The 17,833-nt window shown below is 45.1% G+C and overlaps 1 protein-coding gene across 3 annotated transcripts in view; it reads right to left on the bottom strand.

Annotated features, from left to right (window-relative positions):
- The window catches only part of PREX1 (phosphatidylinositol-3,4,5-trisphosphate dependent Rac exchange factor 1), a 267,346-nt gene that overhangs the window by 122,172 nt on the left and 127,341 nt on the right, over window positions 1-17,833 (bottom strand). For all 3 annotated transcript variants that reach the window (XM_075901238.1, XM_075901237.1, XM_075901236.1), the window contains exon 5: window positions 13,034-13,135. In XM_075901238.1, coding sequence (XP_075757353.1) covers window positions 13,034-13,135 — 102 coding nt within the window. The remainder of the gene's footprint in view (window positions 1-13,033; window positions 13,136-17,833) is intronic.

Below are 17,833 nucleotides of genomic sequence, written 5' to 3'. Positions count from 1 at the left end.
CAACCCAAGCTGGGTCTGCATTTCTTTAAAGGAGGGCTATTCAACTCTGGAAACCATGGGGGCCACTATGATACTCACAGCACATGCCAAGGGCCACACCTTAAGTGCGGTTGCATAAACGTGCAAATATATGCAAGTAGCTTCTTTCACACTGATGGGCATGAATACAAAGATTAAGGCAAGACTGTACAACACACAGGCCCCATTTAAGACAGTTCTGCTGATATTAATAAAATGCAATATTTACCCAATTTCCACCCATATGACAGCACTTTAATGAGCAATGGCAGTCCAGGAATTTAACTACTAAAGCACATATCAACAGAAGACCATTATATTGACTACTTTTTTATTTTGGGTCCTACCCGCGCCACGTGTCGAGCCCCACGGAAATCCAAACTGCACTGCGGACTGCAAACAAATGGCCCATGGGCTGCATGTGGCCCATGGGCTGTGTGCTGACTAGCCCTGCTTTAAAGTCTCAGGGTATGTCTGATTTTTTTTCCTTCTTCCCCTTCGATTGTTTTTAATGCGTTTAGTGATTAAGAGAGGTGCTAGCCAACATCTATGCATGTAGAATCATATCTTCTCTTTGTCCAGAGAACAGATACGTCATGGGCAGCTGCAGAGCAAGATCTGCAGAGCAAGATTCCCCCTTAGTGCCCAAACAATTTAATTCTAGTCTGCTCTGGAGACACCACCTCTTTTTAAAGCACCTTGTGCATATCAGCTGATGATCATATGATCACTGTCTGACAATGATTTTCAGTATGTCTCCAATGTGCGAGTCACAGATCTGAAAACTACAAGGCCTGGAGTACATGGGAAAACATCACTGTCTGTAGGGTTTCTCAGAGCTCTTCTGTTCTACAGCACACCAGGATCTGACTACACTGCAGTGGAGACAGAAGACTTTGCTTTAAAACCCAATGAGGAAATGATGATTGGCCACTGCATGCATTTATCGAACTCTAAGTACAAGCTAGTGCATGTGACACATGTTAGATATCTAACTAAACAAAGCAATGTATTTTGCTTGTCTTGCATGCATATAACCTCATTCCTTCAGGCGCCATGTTTGAAAACCACGTCCCCAAAAGAGTGAGGGGGTTTGATCGAAATCTATTTGACAACTCCCATGAATTCAGTGCAAGTAGCACTGGATCCCAGTGTAACTGAGAAAGGCAATTTGCATGCATATTTTTGAAAGAAATATAAAAGCACTACATTAACAGGTACATCTGCAGCTTCTGTACTTGGATTCCAAAAGCTTATTTTCACTTGTGATTTCCACACAACTCTATCAGAACTTAAGAAATGTGCACAAAAGAAAAGCCCAGGCTGCCCAAAGCACATTTTCTTTTGAATTGTACAGTCTTTCTATGAATTGTACCCTCTGACTATTTTTCACATGCTCGATGCAGCATTTTGCCACAGAAAAAAAGAGAACTCTCTGCCTGACAAGCAAAGATACAAATCGTAGATTATGCAACACAGCAAAAGGATTTCCGATTTAGGTTGAGTATTTCGGTCATGAATGCAGCTCACATAGTTCAAAGCTGAAAGCTTTGCAAACTTCCAACAGAATCGAAGTGTAAAAACTGAACCATTTTGGATGTAAAAGATAACATCAGAGAACAGACAAAAACATGTGCTAATTGTACGTGTCCTATAAACTTAAAACTATGACAGGGTGGAGAGGACTCAGTGTAAGATACAAACAGTGAAGGGAAGAACAATGCAGATTATTTAGACAGAGGAAATAAGAGGTTTTTCAAATATAAACCCAGCTGTAATACTTCCTAGCAGAAAGGATGTTATTCAGCTGAACTGTTCTCTTTTTTTAAAGATACTGCCAGCCTTCACCACCACCACCATCAAAATGATTATCTCTGATTATATGCTTTAAATTGATAGCTGAACACATATTTTGCAAGTGAAAATGACAAGTATCCACATAAAAATATTTCTTTGTTTCCTTCTTCATGAGTTCAAGAATACTCACCTTTATGACAATACACTACTCTTTCCAGACATTACACGTTCATTGCAGATGCAAATTGTTGCTTGTCAGAGTACCTAAATTTGTACAACTAATGCATATGTAAAATATAGTTGTAAGTGGCAATCCTGTAGGCTACAAATTGAAAAGACAATAGATAAAGATAACAAAGACACCAGATTTCCTGTTCTAATCTATTTGGAAAAGAGCATTAATAAATAGTTCAGCTCCAAACTGTGTTTCTCCAACAAAACCTAATATGAACAGAAATTATTCCATGAGTTTAATTTTTGTGTTATTTTTGTATTATTTTTCTTAACATTAACAATAATAATCATAATAATTAATAAACAATAACAAGAACAAGATTGCACTTTGTCAGCTTGAAATTTAATCTTTTTTTAAGTTAAAAGTTACTTCAGGTTGTATTTCTGTCCCTGAGTCTGCCTGCCAATTTGTGTGATTTTATAATTCTACTTTTAAAATGCATTTCTTTCCTCTTCTACTTTGTGAAAGACTCTCACTGACTGGGAGAAATGGTAGCATTACACAAAGTGCTATAAAATCCACAAAGTGAACAATCGTTAACCATGATAAATACTTTCTTTTTTCTTTTTCATTGTTAGGAATCTTAGCTATCACTTGTGAAAATAGCAGATAAAAGTATTTCATGCATTGATGGGATTTTTAAATTAAACAGTGTCCCTGAACAACAGTATTTCATTCATTTATGAACACGCATTTTTTTAAATTGCAATTCAGTCTGGATAAGCAAATTAATTTAAATTTTTGATGCAATGTTATGAACCCAAATACAATCCCATTTTCTTTCTGAAATGGGAAAATTAGATGGTAACACATTAAATGTTGTCTAATTAGAGGTGTCCTGTCTTTTAAGCAACTCTGAGGGGAATAGTGGGGAAGTTAGCAGTTTTCCATTCCACTCAGTATCTGCACCATTGGCCTCATTATTCTCCATTTCAAAATTCAGGTACTGTGTTCATTAGGGTTTATACACACCTCACTGTTCTGCTTTACCTTTCAAGTACATTCTGAATCTGGCAGTTTAGCTTTTGCCTCCAGGTCCTTCTTTCCTGCTAGGTGCTATGACTTTCCTATCACATGAGGCAACACTTAATTACTACCCTGGATTTCTGTATAGCTATGTATTTTGTGGGACGTTAGAAAAAATGGACTGGAACCTGAGTATAGATGTCTGGCTGGATACTTATTAACTCCTACCCAGAAGATGCATAATACAGGAAATGTTCATAACCTTGTGATATGCCTTTACAGGTCAGGTGATTCGAGGGGGCGTGGCGTATAGTGTGCTATAACTTGTATATGTTATAAAGTAGGAGAGATGGGGGTGAATGCCTCTAATCTCACCCCCTAAGGGTGTGATTAACTCATCACCCCTTTCCCAGGTTCTCTTACAAATACACTTTTTTAGGGGGGAGAATATCTATTTTTGTGCAGGGATTAGCTAGCACAAGAGCTGGTTCTACTAACAAGTGTAGCTCCTACTAATTAATGTACAGTCATAGAATCATAGAATCCTAGGACTGGAAGGGACCTCGAGAGGTCATTTAGTCCATCCCCTACCCTCATAGCAGGACCCAGTGTTGTCTAGACCATCCCTGATAGACACTTATCTAACCTACTCTTAAATATCTCCAGAGATGGAGATTCCACAACCTCCCTAGGCAATTTATTCCAGTGTTTAACCACCGTGACAGTTAGGAACTTTTTCCTAATGACCAACCTAAACCTCCCTTGCTCAGTTTAAGCCCATTGCTTCTTGTTCTATCCTCAGAGGACAGGAAGAACAATTTTTCTCCCTCCTCCTTGTGACATCCTTTTAGATACCTGAAAACCGCTATCATGTCCCCTCTCAGTCTTCTCTTTTCCAAACTAAACAAGCCCAATTCTTTCAGTCTTCCTTCATAGATCATGTTCTCTAGACCTTTAATCATTCTTGTTGCTTTTATCAATTGTTATCAATGACACAGCTTGCTGCTTTAATACAGCTCTTCTACTAACATTTACCCACTCAGATTTCCAGCTGATACTTCAATGCTGATCAACTTTGTCGGTAGAGTGTGCGCTACCAAGGTCAGCGGTATGGGGCTTTATTTTTGCTGCTATTAAAGGATTAGAACACTTGCCATAGACAGCACATTTCTCCCTGTTTAATGTAAGCCAATGCTTAACCCAATCCCATGCTTAAAAAGTGATGCCTGTTGTTTTGTGTACATGATAAAACTCACTGCCAACAGACAGATGAAGAGTGGGATATTCTGAATGCCAACATACCAAACACAGACTCTAAATCCTTTGCCAAAATGCAGCACCAACAAGAAAGAGAAGAACAGAAAGTAAGATTAGAAAAACTTCATATTGAGGATCATTAATGTGCCAGATGACAAATTCTGTCTGTACTCCCTTATACACTAGAGATGGTAGGGAAGAAGGGTACCATCAGTAGTATCGGAACTGTTCTACGTGTACAGGAAGTCTCCTACTTACAAACATCTGTGTTTCAAAAGTTTGTTTGTAAGTCAGTTGTTTGGAACTTGGAATTCATTTTCCCATAGTGGTCAGGTTCCCAGCCTCGCCCACAAAAGCCTATTTAACCCATAATGTAGCTGAACTACTGTATATTTGCTATGAAAAATAGTAGAAATAGTATTTCATTTAACTTTAAATACTTGTGCGTGAGGATAGGATTGCCAGGTGTCCAGTATTGAACCAGACAGTCTGTTATTTTCGCCTCCTGTCTGGTAAAAAAAATTCAGAAAATACCAGACACCTAAAATGTCCGTTACTTTCTGATTTTTTCCCGGTCAGGAGGTGAAAATCCCGGGCTGTCCAGCTCAATACAGAGGCAGCCTGGCAACCCTAGTGCTTACCGGGGAGCTGTTTGGCCCAGGGCAGGGAGGCAAGATGGCGGGCGGCTGCTGGCAGCCTTTTAGAGCTAAAAAGCCTCACCACGCGGTTTTTAAAGGGGCCACGGTGTTTGGGTTGTTTTTTTTGCTTAACAACTCTCGGGGTCCTTTTTTTTTTCTTAACAAACTTTTTTCTGGCATGTTTTTTTTGGGGGGGGGGGGAGTTCGCTATTTTTTCTGAAATCATCTGGCAACCCTATTGAGAAAAGGTAGGTTTCATTAGAGGAGGATGCGGAGCTAGTTGGAGATTCTGAAGGGGACTTATGGGCATCCCCCATTGCGCCCCTCCCCTCCAAGGGCTGTGTGCTGGCTCCTGTGGCCAGCTCCATCCCCGGGCTACCTCTCCCTTGCGGACTCAGCACCAGCTCTGCCGCCCCCTATCCTCTGGCTGCCCCTCCCCCACTCGAGCTCAGCACCACCTCTGGACCCCCCTCCCCACAGACTGTGCTCAGGCCCTGATCACCAGGAAGCAGCGAGCAGTGGTTGGAGGACTCTAGAGGAGCTGGGGATGGCCATGCAGCCAACGGCTAGAGAAAAGCGGCGGTTTCCCCTCCAAAGTGCTGCTCCTCTCCAGCCGTTGGCTGTGCGACCACCTCCTGCTCCTCCCGCATCCTCCAGCCAGCTTTTGTGCTGCTTGTTACCACCTCTGCCTCTTGCCTGCTCCCCTGAGGCAGGTGAGCTTTTGTGTGTGTGTGTGTGGCTGTTCATAAGTCAGATGTTTGTAACTTGGGGACTGCCTGGACACTGATGCTGGAAAACAGGGCTAAGGTTGAACACCTCCCCTGGGGACAGGCAAATTGGGGAGAGTTCAGAGAAAAGCAACAAAAACATTAAAGCAACGGCTCACACTCATCTGTAGAGATGCTGCATTTGAGGGACTTGCTAGGAAAATGTAAGCTAACATTAAAATAGCAACAGCCATCAACATTTGCATTCGCTTTTCTATCTCCCTTTCCATCCGGCATTGGTTCAGAAACCAAGTAGCCTCATCAGGAGATAAAAAATTATAGGAGGATCCACCACAAGATATCACACCACGCAGGGAATCATAGAAAATATTGGTCAATACCTGCTTGCTTACTACTTCCACAGTACCTTAGCAAAACTAACTACAGGTTGGACCTCCCTGGTCCGACACTCTTGGGACCTGACTGGTCCTGGATAAGGGATTTTGCCAGAGCAGGGAAGGTCACATCAGCCCACCTGCTACCAGCCACCCCTGCCCTGGACTGGCTGCCGGCCTCCTCCTCCGCCAGCCCCGTTGCCCTGCCAGTCCCCACCCCATGCCCGCACCTTCCCTGCTAAGTCAGGTAGCCCAACTTCCTGTGCACCAGGCTCCAGGCTCTGCCGGTCAGCCCCGCTGCAGTGTGCCAGGCTCCTGAATGCAACGGGTAGCCCAGCTGCAGCGCACCAGGCTCCTGGCACCGCCAGGCAACCCTGCTGCAGGCACGCTGGGCTCCTGCACGCGCCAGGCCATTCTGTTGCAACGTGCCGGGCTCCTGGACATGCTGGGCGGTGCACTGGGCTCCTGGCTCCCTGAGCAGCCCTGCTGGGTTGTACCTAGCAGCCCAGTTGTGGTGCCCCAGGTAGCACAGCTGCGGGGAACCCAGCCACCAGCCTTCCATCGCGACTCTCTGGTCCTGGAACATCCGTGGTCCTGCTGGACCATGGATGTTGCCGGACCAGGGAGACCTAGTTAACAGAGAGGTTCAATCTGCACTTAGCATCTTCAGTGGTTTTATTTCCTTTTTCTTACTAAAATGACACCAAAAGTCCTGATTCCCAGCTTGTCAATCTAATCAAAAGACAGAAAGGCCTCTCAGACAAAAGAGAGGACAGAACTAGGTAAAACCTGACCCTACCAAGGTCATGTCTAGGTTATCTCAAAATCCGGAAATTCACAAGCTCTTGGTAAAGACAAAGTAAAAGAGAAAGGAAGAATAACTCTTGGCTTATGATTTTGCTAATCAGCAGGAATACATTTGTATCAGAATGTCCTAGCCTAGGAGTGAGAGAAAACACAGCCCAGTCCCCCACAATAGCAATCACTGCAGTTCAGCTGCTTTCATTGTACAGTAAACTTCTGATAATCTGGCACCTTTAGGACCCAGGGGGTGCCGGACTATCAGATATGCCGGACTATCAGAAGGGGGGGCTATGAGGGGTCTGGAGTGGGGTGGGAGGGGATGCCACCCCAGGCCCCTCATAGCCCCCCCCCCTTACGATAGTCCGGCTCTGCCCCAGGCGTCCCTGATTCAGCCGCTGCTGGTCAGTTTCAGCAGCAGCTGGATCGGGGATGCCTGCAATAGAGCAGCTGGGGTGCTGCCGGGTTGGTCCCACAGTGGCAAGCGGCGGCGCTACGGCACCAACCCAGCAGCACTCCAGCTGCTCTTGGGGATGCCTGGGACAGAGCAGCTGGGGTACTGCCCGGTTGGTCCCGTAACACTGCCCCTAGGGGCTGCGGGACCAACCCGGCAGCACCCCAGCTGCTCTTGGGGACGCCTGGGGCAGAGCAGCTGGAGTGCTGCCGGGTTGGTCCCGCAGCGCCAAAGGACGGCGCTGCGGGACCAACCCGGCAGGACCCCAGCTGCTCTGCCCTGGGCTTCCTGGAATCAGCCGCTGATCTGTTTCAGCAGCAGCTGACTTGGGGACCCCTGGGGCAGAGCAGCTGGGGGGCTGCTGGGTTGGTCCCGCAGCGCCAAGGGGCAGCGCTACGGGACCAACCCCGGCACCCCAGCTGCTCTGCCCCAGGCATCCGGATTCAGCCTGCTGGTGAAACTGAAGCAGTGGCTGAGTCCCAATGCCTGGGGCAAAGCAGCTGGGGTGCTGCCGGGTTGGTCCCGTAGCGCCGCCCCTCGGCGCTGCGGGACCAACCCAGCAGCACCCCAGCTGCTCTGCCCCAGGGGTCCCCAAGTCAGCCGCTGCTGAAACAGATCAGCGGCTGAATCAGGGACCTCTGGGGCAGAGCAGCTGGGGTCCTGCCGGGTTGGTCCCGCAGCGCTGTCCTTTGGCGCTGCGGGACCAACCCAGCAGCAACCCAGCTGCTCTGCTCCCAGCTTCCCCGATTCAGCTGCTGGTCAGTTTCAGCAGCAGCTGAATGGGGGAAGCCTGTCCGGCTGCCCCAGCACTTCCGGGTTCCTGATGGTGCCAGACCATCAGGAGTCCCGGAGCATTGGATGCTGGACTAATGGAGTTTTACTGTATTTGGAAGTTACATTGTTTTAACACCTACTTTATTTTTGGGTTTGGAGAGCTGGTTTTAATTGGTCAGCTTTTATGGAATCACTCCAAACACTCATGTCTTCTTCTGAGGAACTGGTAGTAAAACTTTCCATTTTCATTTTATATTTTTTTCTTAGCAGCATTAACTGAGATTTGAAAGGCACACGACACATCCATCATAAACATGTATCGCTTCTGAAGATTAAGGACATTTTCAGAGCTGAAAGGCATTTCCACTAATTACATGGACTCTCTGGATAAGGCTGATGCATTGCAAGGACAAAAGCTGCATTCCCTTCAGCATTTTCCATGATATAATTTTTTCCATTAGAAATGCTGATTTGTCAAGAAGCAGCTTTTTTGTGTGCAAAATGGTTGGTTTTGACTTTAGTGGAAATGTTTCAGGATGGAATTTCTGATCAATGTAAAAAATGAGTAGTCCTGTGGCACCTTAGGGCATGTCTACACAGCAGGGCTAAAGCTGAAATAAGCTATGCAACTTGAGCTACGTCAATTGCATAGCTTAAGTCGAAATAGCTTATTCGGCTTTTGGCGCTGTCTGCACACCAGGAAGTCTGAAAAAGAGTACTCTTCCCCTGACTTCCCTTATTCCTCGTGAAATGAGAGTTACAGGACTCTGAGTAAGAAGTCCTCCAGCTCGACATTGGTTCAACATTATGTTGAAATAACTGCTTGTAGTGCAGATGCAGACTATGTTATTTCGGAATACTGTAATGTCAGTTATTTCAAAATAACACTGCTGTATAAACATAATTCAAGAGACTAACACAAATATATATACATCATAATGATCATTCGTGAACAAAACCCACTTTTTCAGATGATCTTGAGTGGAGAAAAAAAAGGGGGACCCTCAGAATATAATCTGAGGGTATAATATAGAATATAATTCTGAGGGTCCCCCTTTTTTTCTCCACTCAAGCTCATCTGAAGTAGTGAATTTTGCCCATGAAAGTGCATGATAATGTCTATACATTTCTGTGAGTCTCTAAGGTGCCACAGGACTACTCGTTTTTAAAGTTAAAAACTAACATGGCTACCCCTCTGAGGCTGGTCAATATCAGAAATTTCTATTCAGACTTCTCTTCTATCAGACTTCTCTTCAGATCCTGTTTCATGTCCATGAAATGCTGAGAAATGCACAGTGATTTAAACCAGCCAGGATGTGAAAAGAACCTCATAAATTAAAGACGTGCAACAAAATAAGAATTTCCACCCAGCACATCCTGCCCGATAATGCCTTGCAATGTGCTCTACTACTGTTTCATAAATAGATTTAATAGTGGTGAAGAAGACTAAATGGGCAACAGTGGGTCCTCTATCCAGAAGTCAAGCATAGCCAGGGCATCAACAGTGCACACTTAACCCCATTCCTGCAATGTGCCTTCATGCTGACTATCCCATTTCTAGGTAGGAGAAGCTGTTTTCAGTTGCCAGGCCAAGTCAGTCTGTAGTCTGCCTTCAGAGCATGGAGATTGCCGCCAACTAGGATTTTTATGACACACGTACCTCAGTAGGAGAGAGGGAACTGAAACCACTAGATCGTTTTAAAAAAGACCATTAAATGGTCATCAAATATTAATGACTTTGGTTGCAGTTGATTTGGGCTAGATTTGAACCTGTGGCTTAGTGACATTTATTCAAATGTCTTTTCCCCCTTCTCCATTTGTAAAATGACACATTCTTTATTGAAACAAAGCAGGAGAAACTGACTCTATGGAAATTCCAGTCATAACCCGTGTCATCTCCTGGCATAGAACCACTAAGTGCCGTCCACCACAAGTTATGCAAAAAAAGAGAACGGGAAGTCAGAGCGTGCCAAAATTTCATCATATCACTAGAACTGCTATCTGACAGTCAAAACTGTCTGCCTCTGTCTGAGATGTTTCCATAGCAACCGTAGGGATAGTATTTAAAAAGCGGCACATATCCTATCAGTCTTCGAATGAAGGAGCTGAGGTTTCATGATTTGCTGTAATATTTACAGTATATGCTCTTCTAATATATTGATGGGCTTTTAAAATAGTACACAGACTTCTATTTGCATGATAATGGGTAAGTGTCTGCATAGATGTGCAAAGATCTAGAAACCCTAGATTTGCCTTGCTTAAAACAAATTGCAAATAATTTATGAATTTCATGGTACTCCTTGTGAGACAGATAATTCTCACAAGTCACAGATCTCCTGGAAGAACTGAGAAAGAACCCAAAAGTCCTGATTTCCAGGTTGTAAATCTAAGCAGAAGACAAAAAGGCCTCTCAGACAAGTTTCTCTCAGACAGTTTAGTGCCTTCTGCTTTTCTGTTGATGTCTGGTAGGTCTGGCCTGCTGAGTCAGCCTATGCACTGCTGACTGGGACTGGGGAATTCCTAAGGCTTGGAAAATATGATATTTTAACATGGATTTCTACCAATGGCCTGCCAGAATCAAGCGCTTTAATTCTCTTTTAGGGCACAGTTCACTGCCACGACGTGCAGTGCAGGAGATCCCTGATTCTCTGATCAGCCCTGGACACAGGAGAAAACAGCCTAAAGATCATTTCCCAGGTTGAAAATATGCATTAGCCACTTTGGCCATCCGCCTCCAGTATATCTCCACCCAGCTAGGCAATGGGGGGTGTAGGAGCAAATGCCATAAGCTCTGCACCTGCTGGGGACTCCCCCATCCAGGCAACCAGCAGGAACTTTCCTGAGCGGGGCAAAGAGAAGTGGAGCATGAGCAAGAATCCATCCGGTCACTACCCTCTTGTGTGTGTCCAGTGTTTTGAAACATTTGGGCACTCTAGGGAATTCAAAGAACCTCAGATTTTCAGTCATCACGACTGCATTTTAACACTCGGACAAACACAGCTGGGAGCCAAATAAGCAACCAATCACAATGTGGAAACAAGGAAGCATAAATATTACTAAGGTCCTTGATCAGGAATGCAAACCAACCACATTTTTAGATCCTCACTTCCTCTGGCCTATTTACCCTACTAGATTCCACAGCAGACATCTTTCCCTGGGCAGTAATATTGCTCACAGTCCCAGTGTAAATTCAAAGTCTGAACAGACACCCAATCCTCCCCAACCTATCCTGCATAAACAAATACACATATATACTGCAGGAAGTGACACACCATTCAAACCAGGTTTCCTGTGGACTAGATGTGACCAGTCTCATGGCCAAAGATACACCAGAGTTGGTGGCACTGTAGGACAAAGAGTATTGTCCTCTTTCAGCTACTATTAACAGGAAGGAAGAAATGTTCATAGCAGTCTTACCTTGGCCTCTATTTCTGCTCTTTTTGCTCCCACACTCCTGTGTATGCAAACCCAATGTGCACTCTGGCCGCCGCACTTGGTTTGCACAAAACAGGTTCAGTGTACATAAATCCTACCAGCTGCGCCCACAACTGCTAGTATGTGAAAAACAACATGTACATGTGATTAACCACCTGTAAAGTTGCACATGCATAAATGGAAAGCCAATTGAATATCTGGGGCAGGGAGGAGGGAATAAAGAGGAAAGACAATAGAATGACATAAGCAAACAGTGGGTTCATAAAAGGAGAAAAAGGGTAAGGAGTCCGTACCTAGGTAGTGATAGTTTTCATGCATTTGGAATTAATGGATACAGTATTTCAGTAATTCCTGGCAAAGGCAGCTGAGATGGTGGCTTCTTTTATTTTTAATCTTAATCAATTAATGTGATTCTAAAGGAAGGCATGAGACAGGCAGCCCAGGGAAACTGGCATTTTCTGTTTTAACAACAAAATTAGGTACAGCATGGACAGGGGAGGTGCAAGTTCTCCCACGTTGGCCTGCTTTGCCCATGTGCCTCAGTTCTGATCTAGAGGGGACACTGCAAGGGAGGAGAAGTAAGTTCAGTCCTCACTGCCTCTATTCATTCCTTGGCTCGTCTGCTGAGATTGCCAACAAGGGGGCCAATTAGCGTGAACAGGAGGGGTGTTTTTTGCAATGTTACCTGTCAACTGAGCACATTGCAGACAAGCTGCCAAACATCAAGAGGGTGCAATCCCTACAGACACAGATGGATTCAAACCAGTGACCCTGAGATGGAAGGCTTGCTATCCCAACATATGTCATTCCCTGACTCGCCCAACACTCCGGCTGTGTCTAGACTGGCCAGTTTTTCTGGAAAATCAGCCACTTTTCCGGAAAAACTTGCCAGCTGTCTACACTGGCCGCTTGAATTTCTGCAAAAGCACTGACGATCTCATGTAAGATTGTCAGTGTTCTTGTGGAAATAATATGCTGCTCCCATTCAAGCAAAAGTCCTTTTGAGCAAAACTTTTGCGCAAAGGGCCAGTGTAGACAGCTGAGATTTTGTTTTCCGCAAAAAAGCACGTCTAGATTGTCACGGACGCTTTTCCGCGAAAAGTGTGTTTGCGGAAAAGCGTCCGTGCCAATCTAGGTGCTCTGTCCCGAAAATGCTTTTAACGGAAAACTTTTCCGTTAAAAGCATTTCCGGAAAATCATGCCAGTCTAGACGTAGTCTCAGAGTAATGATATAACTGTTTGAACACAGCTTTTCAGGAAGTGGCTAAAATAGCACTGATGCTTCCGAGCATGTGATTCTCAAGCAGAACAGCATGACCTAGTCAGTACATCAGCCTTTCTCACCTAGCCAAACCATTGCAGTAATCACCCATCTGTTAAACATGAGCCAGCCTTTGACTACACCTACAAAACTCATTCATGCAGAGGATGTAAGTTAACTTTTTGATATGCACATGAGAAGGCAGAAGTAAGTGCTCAAGAGCCAAGGCTGAAAATCTGCAAAAGGAACCCAGGAACAAAGCAGCCAGCTGTGGAAATTCTATTCTAAACCATACCTTTAGGAGCAGTGGATATTTGCAAATTCTCTGAATTGGTGTCAGCAGATAACCTTCTAGTGGAATGTCTGTTGTCTTTCTGCCTCCCAAAAGCATGCAGCTCTGTACACAGAAAGGAAAAGAAACATCATAATTGATACAACACTCCCATGCACTCTTTGATTATGACTTTATAGGCCCTTAGTGCTGTTCACACATTAAGATCCCAAAATACATTGTACAGGAAATAGAATCACTTCATCATAATTGAAAAGCAGCCACTTCCTGGAAAGCAGAAACTGTTTATCTGCTGCTGTAAAACTTTATAACTTTTCATACCAAGAAATGAAGCAGAATGCTGCATGTACGATTCCTTGCAGATCCAATGTCATTCCCAAACAGAGGTCAGGAGTTCCCACAGTAATTCGGATAAATTTTCAGGACAAGTCAGAGCTAGGGGCCAGTAGATTATAAATTGTATTGTGGTGGCATCTAAGAGCCCCAATCACAGACCAGGGCTCATTGTGGGAGGTGCTGTACAAACAGAATGAAAAACGGTCCCGCATCCAAAAGAAAAAAAATACATATAGCAATACTAATAACTAATGCAAATAATTAAGACTAATCACCTCCCCAGCTGCTGGGCTGCAACACAGCACAGCCCCAGTCTTTCCCTGCGGCCAGGGAGCTGGAATGCCACATGGCCCCAGCCTTCCCTGGCCACTAGGAAGTCAGGCTGTCATGTAGCACGACCCTTGCCTTCCTCAGCCACTGGGAAGCCGCATAGCACAGCCTCTCTCAGGTGGCTGGACAGTGTAGACAGTGTTGGGAAGGCAATGCCTTCCCTTGGCTCCATTACCTACCACCCATGCAGCTAGCTCCTTACTCCCCAAAAGCCCTGCTGAACTTAATGTGACCTCTCACATGAGTTAGCGCACATATATATAAGGCTTCCACAACTGGGCTCAAAAAATATCAAACCCAAAAGGTTAAAATATGATGCTCTCCTTAGGAACAGTATTATAAAGTTATGGCCAAGATTTGAACTGCAGGAAACCAAAGTCCACTGCATCCCATAGACAGTCTCACTGACTAATCATCATGGCAGAACCCATTGTTTGGCTCCAGAGTACTTTGCGTTTACCCTATGTGAGACCCTGAAGCTTCCAGACAAAAAAAAGGTGCATGGGCATGTCTGTACCCAAGATAGGTTCAAACCCACCCACTTTTGGTTATATATAGTTAATCATAGAACACTAGAACTGGAAGGGACTTTGAGAGATAATCAAGTCCAGTTCTCTTTACTCACCACAGGACCAAGCACTATCTAGTTCATCCCTGGCAGACGTTTAACTTGTTCTTAAATATCTCCAATGATGGAGATTCCACAAGCTCCCTATGCAATTTATTCCAGTGTTTAACCACCCTGACAGTTAGAAAGTTTTTCCTAATGCCCAACCTAAATCTTCCTTGCTGCAATATAAGCCCGTTGCTTCTTTTCCTGTTCTCAGAGGTAAAGGAGAATATTTTTTTCTCCCTACTCCTTGTAACACCCTTTTAGGTATTTGAAAGCTGTTATGTCCCCTCTCAGTCTTGTCTTTTACAGACTAAGGGTGCATCTACACTGCACCGCTATTTCGAGATAACAAGCATTATTTCAAAAAAACAATTTCGAAATAGTTTCGAAATAATGGACAGCTTATTCCAAAATCTTTAAATCTCACTCTTTGAGGAATAACACCTATTCCAAAATAGCTATTAGACACTCCACTGCTGCTATTTCAAAATAGCCCTTCCCTGGGCCATTCTAAGTTATTCCTCCACAGTGCCTCCTGGGGCTCTAAATCGAGACAGCATGTCTACATTAGGCCTGCAGTGTAGCTGTGCTGTTTCGAAATAAACTACTTCGGAATAAATATTCAGGAATAGCTTAGTTCGAAATAAGTGTGCAGTATAGATGTACCCAAAATGAAAATAAGACTATAGGACTAATGGACTAATGAATGGGACTATATAAACATATATACTCAGAGCAATTGTTGCTGATACAAGAAGTAAGAAAATTCAATTCAAACCCAACCAAGTCCAGGCAAAAGGACCAGAGTTGTTCCATAATTCATTTAAAGTATATTTGAAAGACTCACAAAACCTTCAGTCAACCAAAGTTGAGTGATAAGTTTGTAATGAAGCCCCAAACAAACCAAGCTTCAGCTGCTTTGTTCATTGAGAACATTTTCCCAGTGCATCAATGTTTGCAGTGTCCCAGAAGCACTCCGAGAACTGGAGCTTTTATGTCTGCAGGTTGAATCATACTATTTTCAAACTGCCCTCTCAGACATATTCATCAACAGCCCTGAGAGGTATTTTTGCATACAGTCCCCTGCACAGTAACTACTCTCCAGGCTATTTGAGATCTGTGGTGCTTGCTACCAGCTCATAAAATGCTCAATTCAATTTTCCAAGCATCTCGTCTGATTCAATCCTTTCCATTCCTCTTCTCCACCCATTGCTCCAACATTGGCCTCAAAATGGCCATTTAACTCTCACTGAGTTTCAAGATACATTTTTAAATCTTCTGAGGCTGGGCTCTATACTTCACCAGCTGCAAGAGGGCACCCGGGCCAAACCCCTTCATACAAGCAATGCTTTGTATTCTAATGTAGCCCTTGTTGCATGGTGACTTTACAACATGGGCTTTCATGGGAGATTGGGAGTGGAAGGAATTAAAACAGCCATGGCAAAGCACAGTGTTTAGTGCTTTCCCCGTATTTACAGCTATTTTGAGAATCTTTTGAATTTAGGTGCTACAGAAAATGACAGTTGGCAGCATATCATCTCTCACTCTGGGCCTTCTGCCCAGTTTACTGGTTGAGGCCAACAACATAGCTAATGCTTTTTGTCTCTGCTGGTCCAATTAGTAAGTGCAGAGAACACTCTGAGGGTGAGTGTACACAGCAGCGTTATTTCGGAATAGCGGACTGTGACGGGGCATGGCTGCCCCGCACCCGGGAGCCACCAGCAGCGGCCCTGTATGGGGCACGGCGCAGCAGGGAAGAGGCCGGCGCAGTGCAGTGCGTCTCCAGCCCATGTAGGGTGGAAATCAGCGCCCCCACCTCTCCTACCTCCCGGAGCGGGCCAGGGGCGGGGCGCAGGAAGGCTGCGAGGGAGCATGCGCAACGTGCTCCCAGGCAATGAGGGAGGGGAGGGGGCACGGAGGAGAGAGAGAGGGATGGCGCCCGGATATGACGCAACACCCCAGCGCCAAAGTTTAAAAAGAGCAGCGGCTTTTCTGCAGGGGAGGAGGAAGCGGCACGGGGAGTCGGCCACCCAGCAGGCTCATGCGGGGGCGTGGCGAGAGGCCGGAACACTGAGGGAAAGGAGGCTTAGGTAAGGGGAGAGGAAGCCGGCCAGGGCAGGGCTCCCTAATAGCCCGCGGGCTGGTGTGTTATGGCTGGAAACCCTGCTAGCCAGACTGGACCACAGTGGGTCTGCGTCGTTAGGGCCCTGGGCTAGGGTTTGTGGGAGAGGGCGGGCCCAGACCCCCTCTCCCCTACACCTGGGGCCAGCTCAGAGCAACCAACGGGGCAGCCACAGAGTAAAGACAGGACTTTAGGCAGGCCAGACTCTTGCGTCCGCTAGGGGATGATGGTGGTGGGACACGAATAAAGGCACAGATTGACTATCCCTGTGCGTACGTTGTTACACGGCCGTTACACCGAAATAACAATGCGAACATCTAGACAGCAATTCCGTTATTTCGAATTAAATTTGAAATAACGGACAGCTTATTCCAACTTCTGTCCATGAGGAATAACGTCTACTCTGAAACAGCTATTTCGGAATAGCAGTAGTATGGATGCTCCACTGCTGTTATTTCAAAATCTCTCTTCCCCAGGGACTTACAAACTAATTACTCCCCAGTGCCTCATGGGGCTCTAAATTGAGAGAGCACAACCACATTAGAGAAGCCTGCCTTGGACTAATTTTGAGCCTTCCGTGTAGTGTAGACGTGCTATTTTGAAATAAGCTATTTTGGAGTATTTCTTCCGGAACAGCTTATTTCGAAATAAGTGCGCAGTTTAGATGTACTCTCAAACAATTGTCATGTGCACTTTTTTCTCTAGACCTTTGCCGAGACATACACAGAAGCCAGCAAGCTAGAAAGAGAAACTTCAGTGCTTCAAAACCATGGTGACGTCATAGGACTAACTCAAACTCAGAAGAGCAAAGGGAGCCTAAATATTTATAGGACTGAACTCTTGTTCTCCACCCTTCCTGTTAGGTCTAGGAATTTGGCAGAAAAGTGCCCAGAGAGTGAAGGCTTACCTGGGAGGGACATTCATTCAGAAGAGGCTTCCGCTTCTCTATTTAATCACCAACGCCTAAGCCTTTAGTAGGCGGGAGACATGTTAGGAGTAGAAGGCAATGATAGAAGGGCCATATTTTCAAAAGGGCAGCCTCCTTTCTACCTTAAGGCATGCAGTAAGAACTTTGCTTAACATCCTGAATCACCCTATCAAATGATGGCAACACCCATGGTTGGCAATAAAGAGATGGCCTAGAACCAATGAATAAGGGGTGAGGGTGTTGAAAGGAAGAAATGCCATCAAAGAAGGAGAAAATAGTCAAGAAGTGCAGTTCACCTTTTTGGGAGGGAGCTCTGTCTCTTGCTCAGTGCACAGACTGGGAAATCCGATCAACTGGGTGCTATTCGTACTTCTGCCACTGACTTGTTGGGCAACTCATTTAATCATTTGTGTGTCACCTCTTCTCTGGACAAAATGGGGATAACCTCCTGTTGAAGTTGCTCAGTCCAGGGCT

The sequence above is a fragment of the Pelodiscus sinensis genome, chromosome 18, assembly GCF_049634645.1.
Source record: "Pelodiscus sinensis isolate JC-2024 chromosome 18, ASM4963464v1, whole genome shotgun sequence".
Classification (NCBI taxonomy): domain Eukaryota; kingdom Metazoa; phylum Chordata; order Testudines; family Trionychidae; genus Pelodiscus; species Pelodiscus sinensis.
This window is presented reverse-complemented; position numbering and strand designations above follow the sequence as displayed.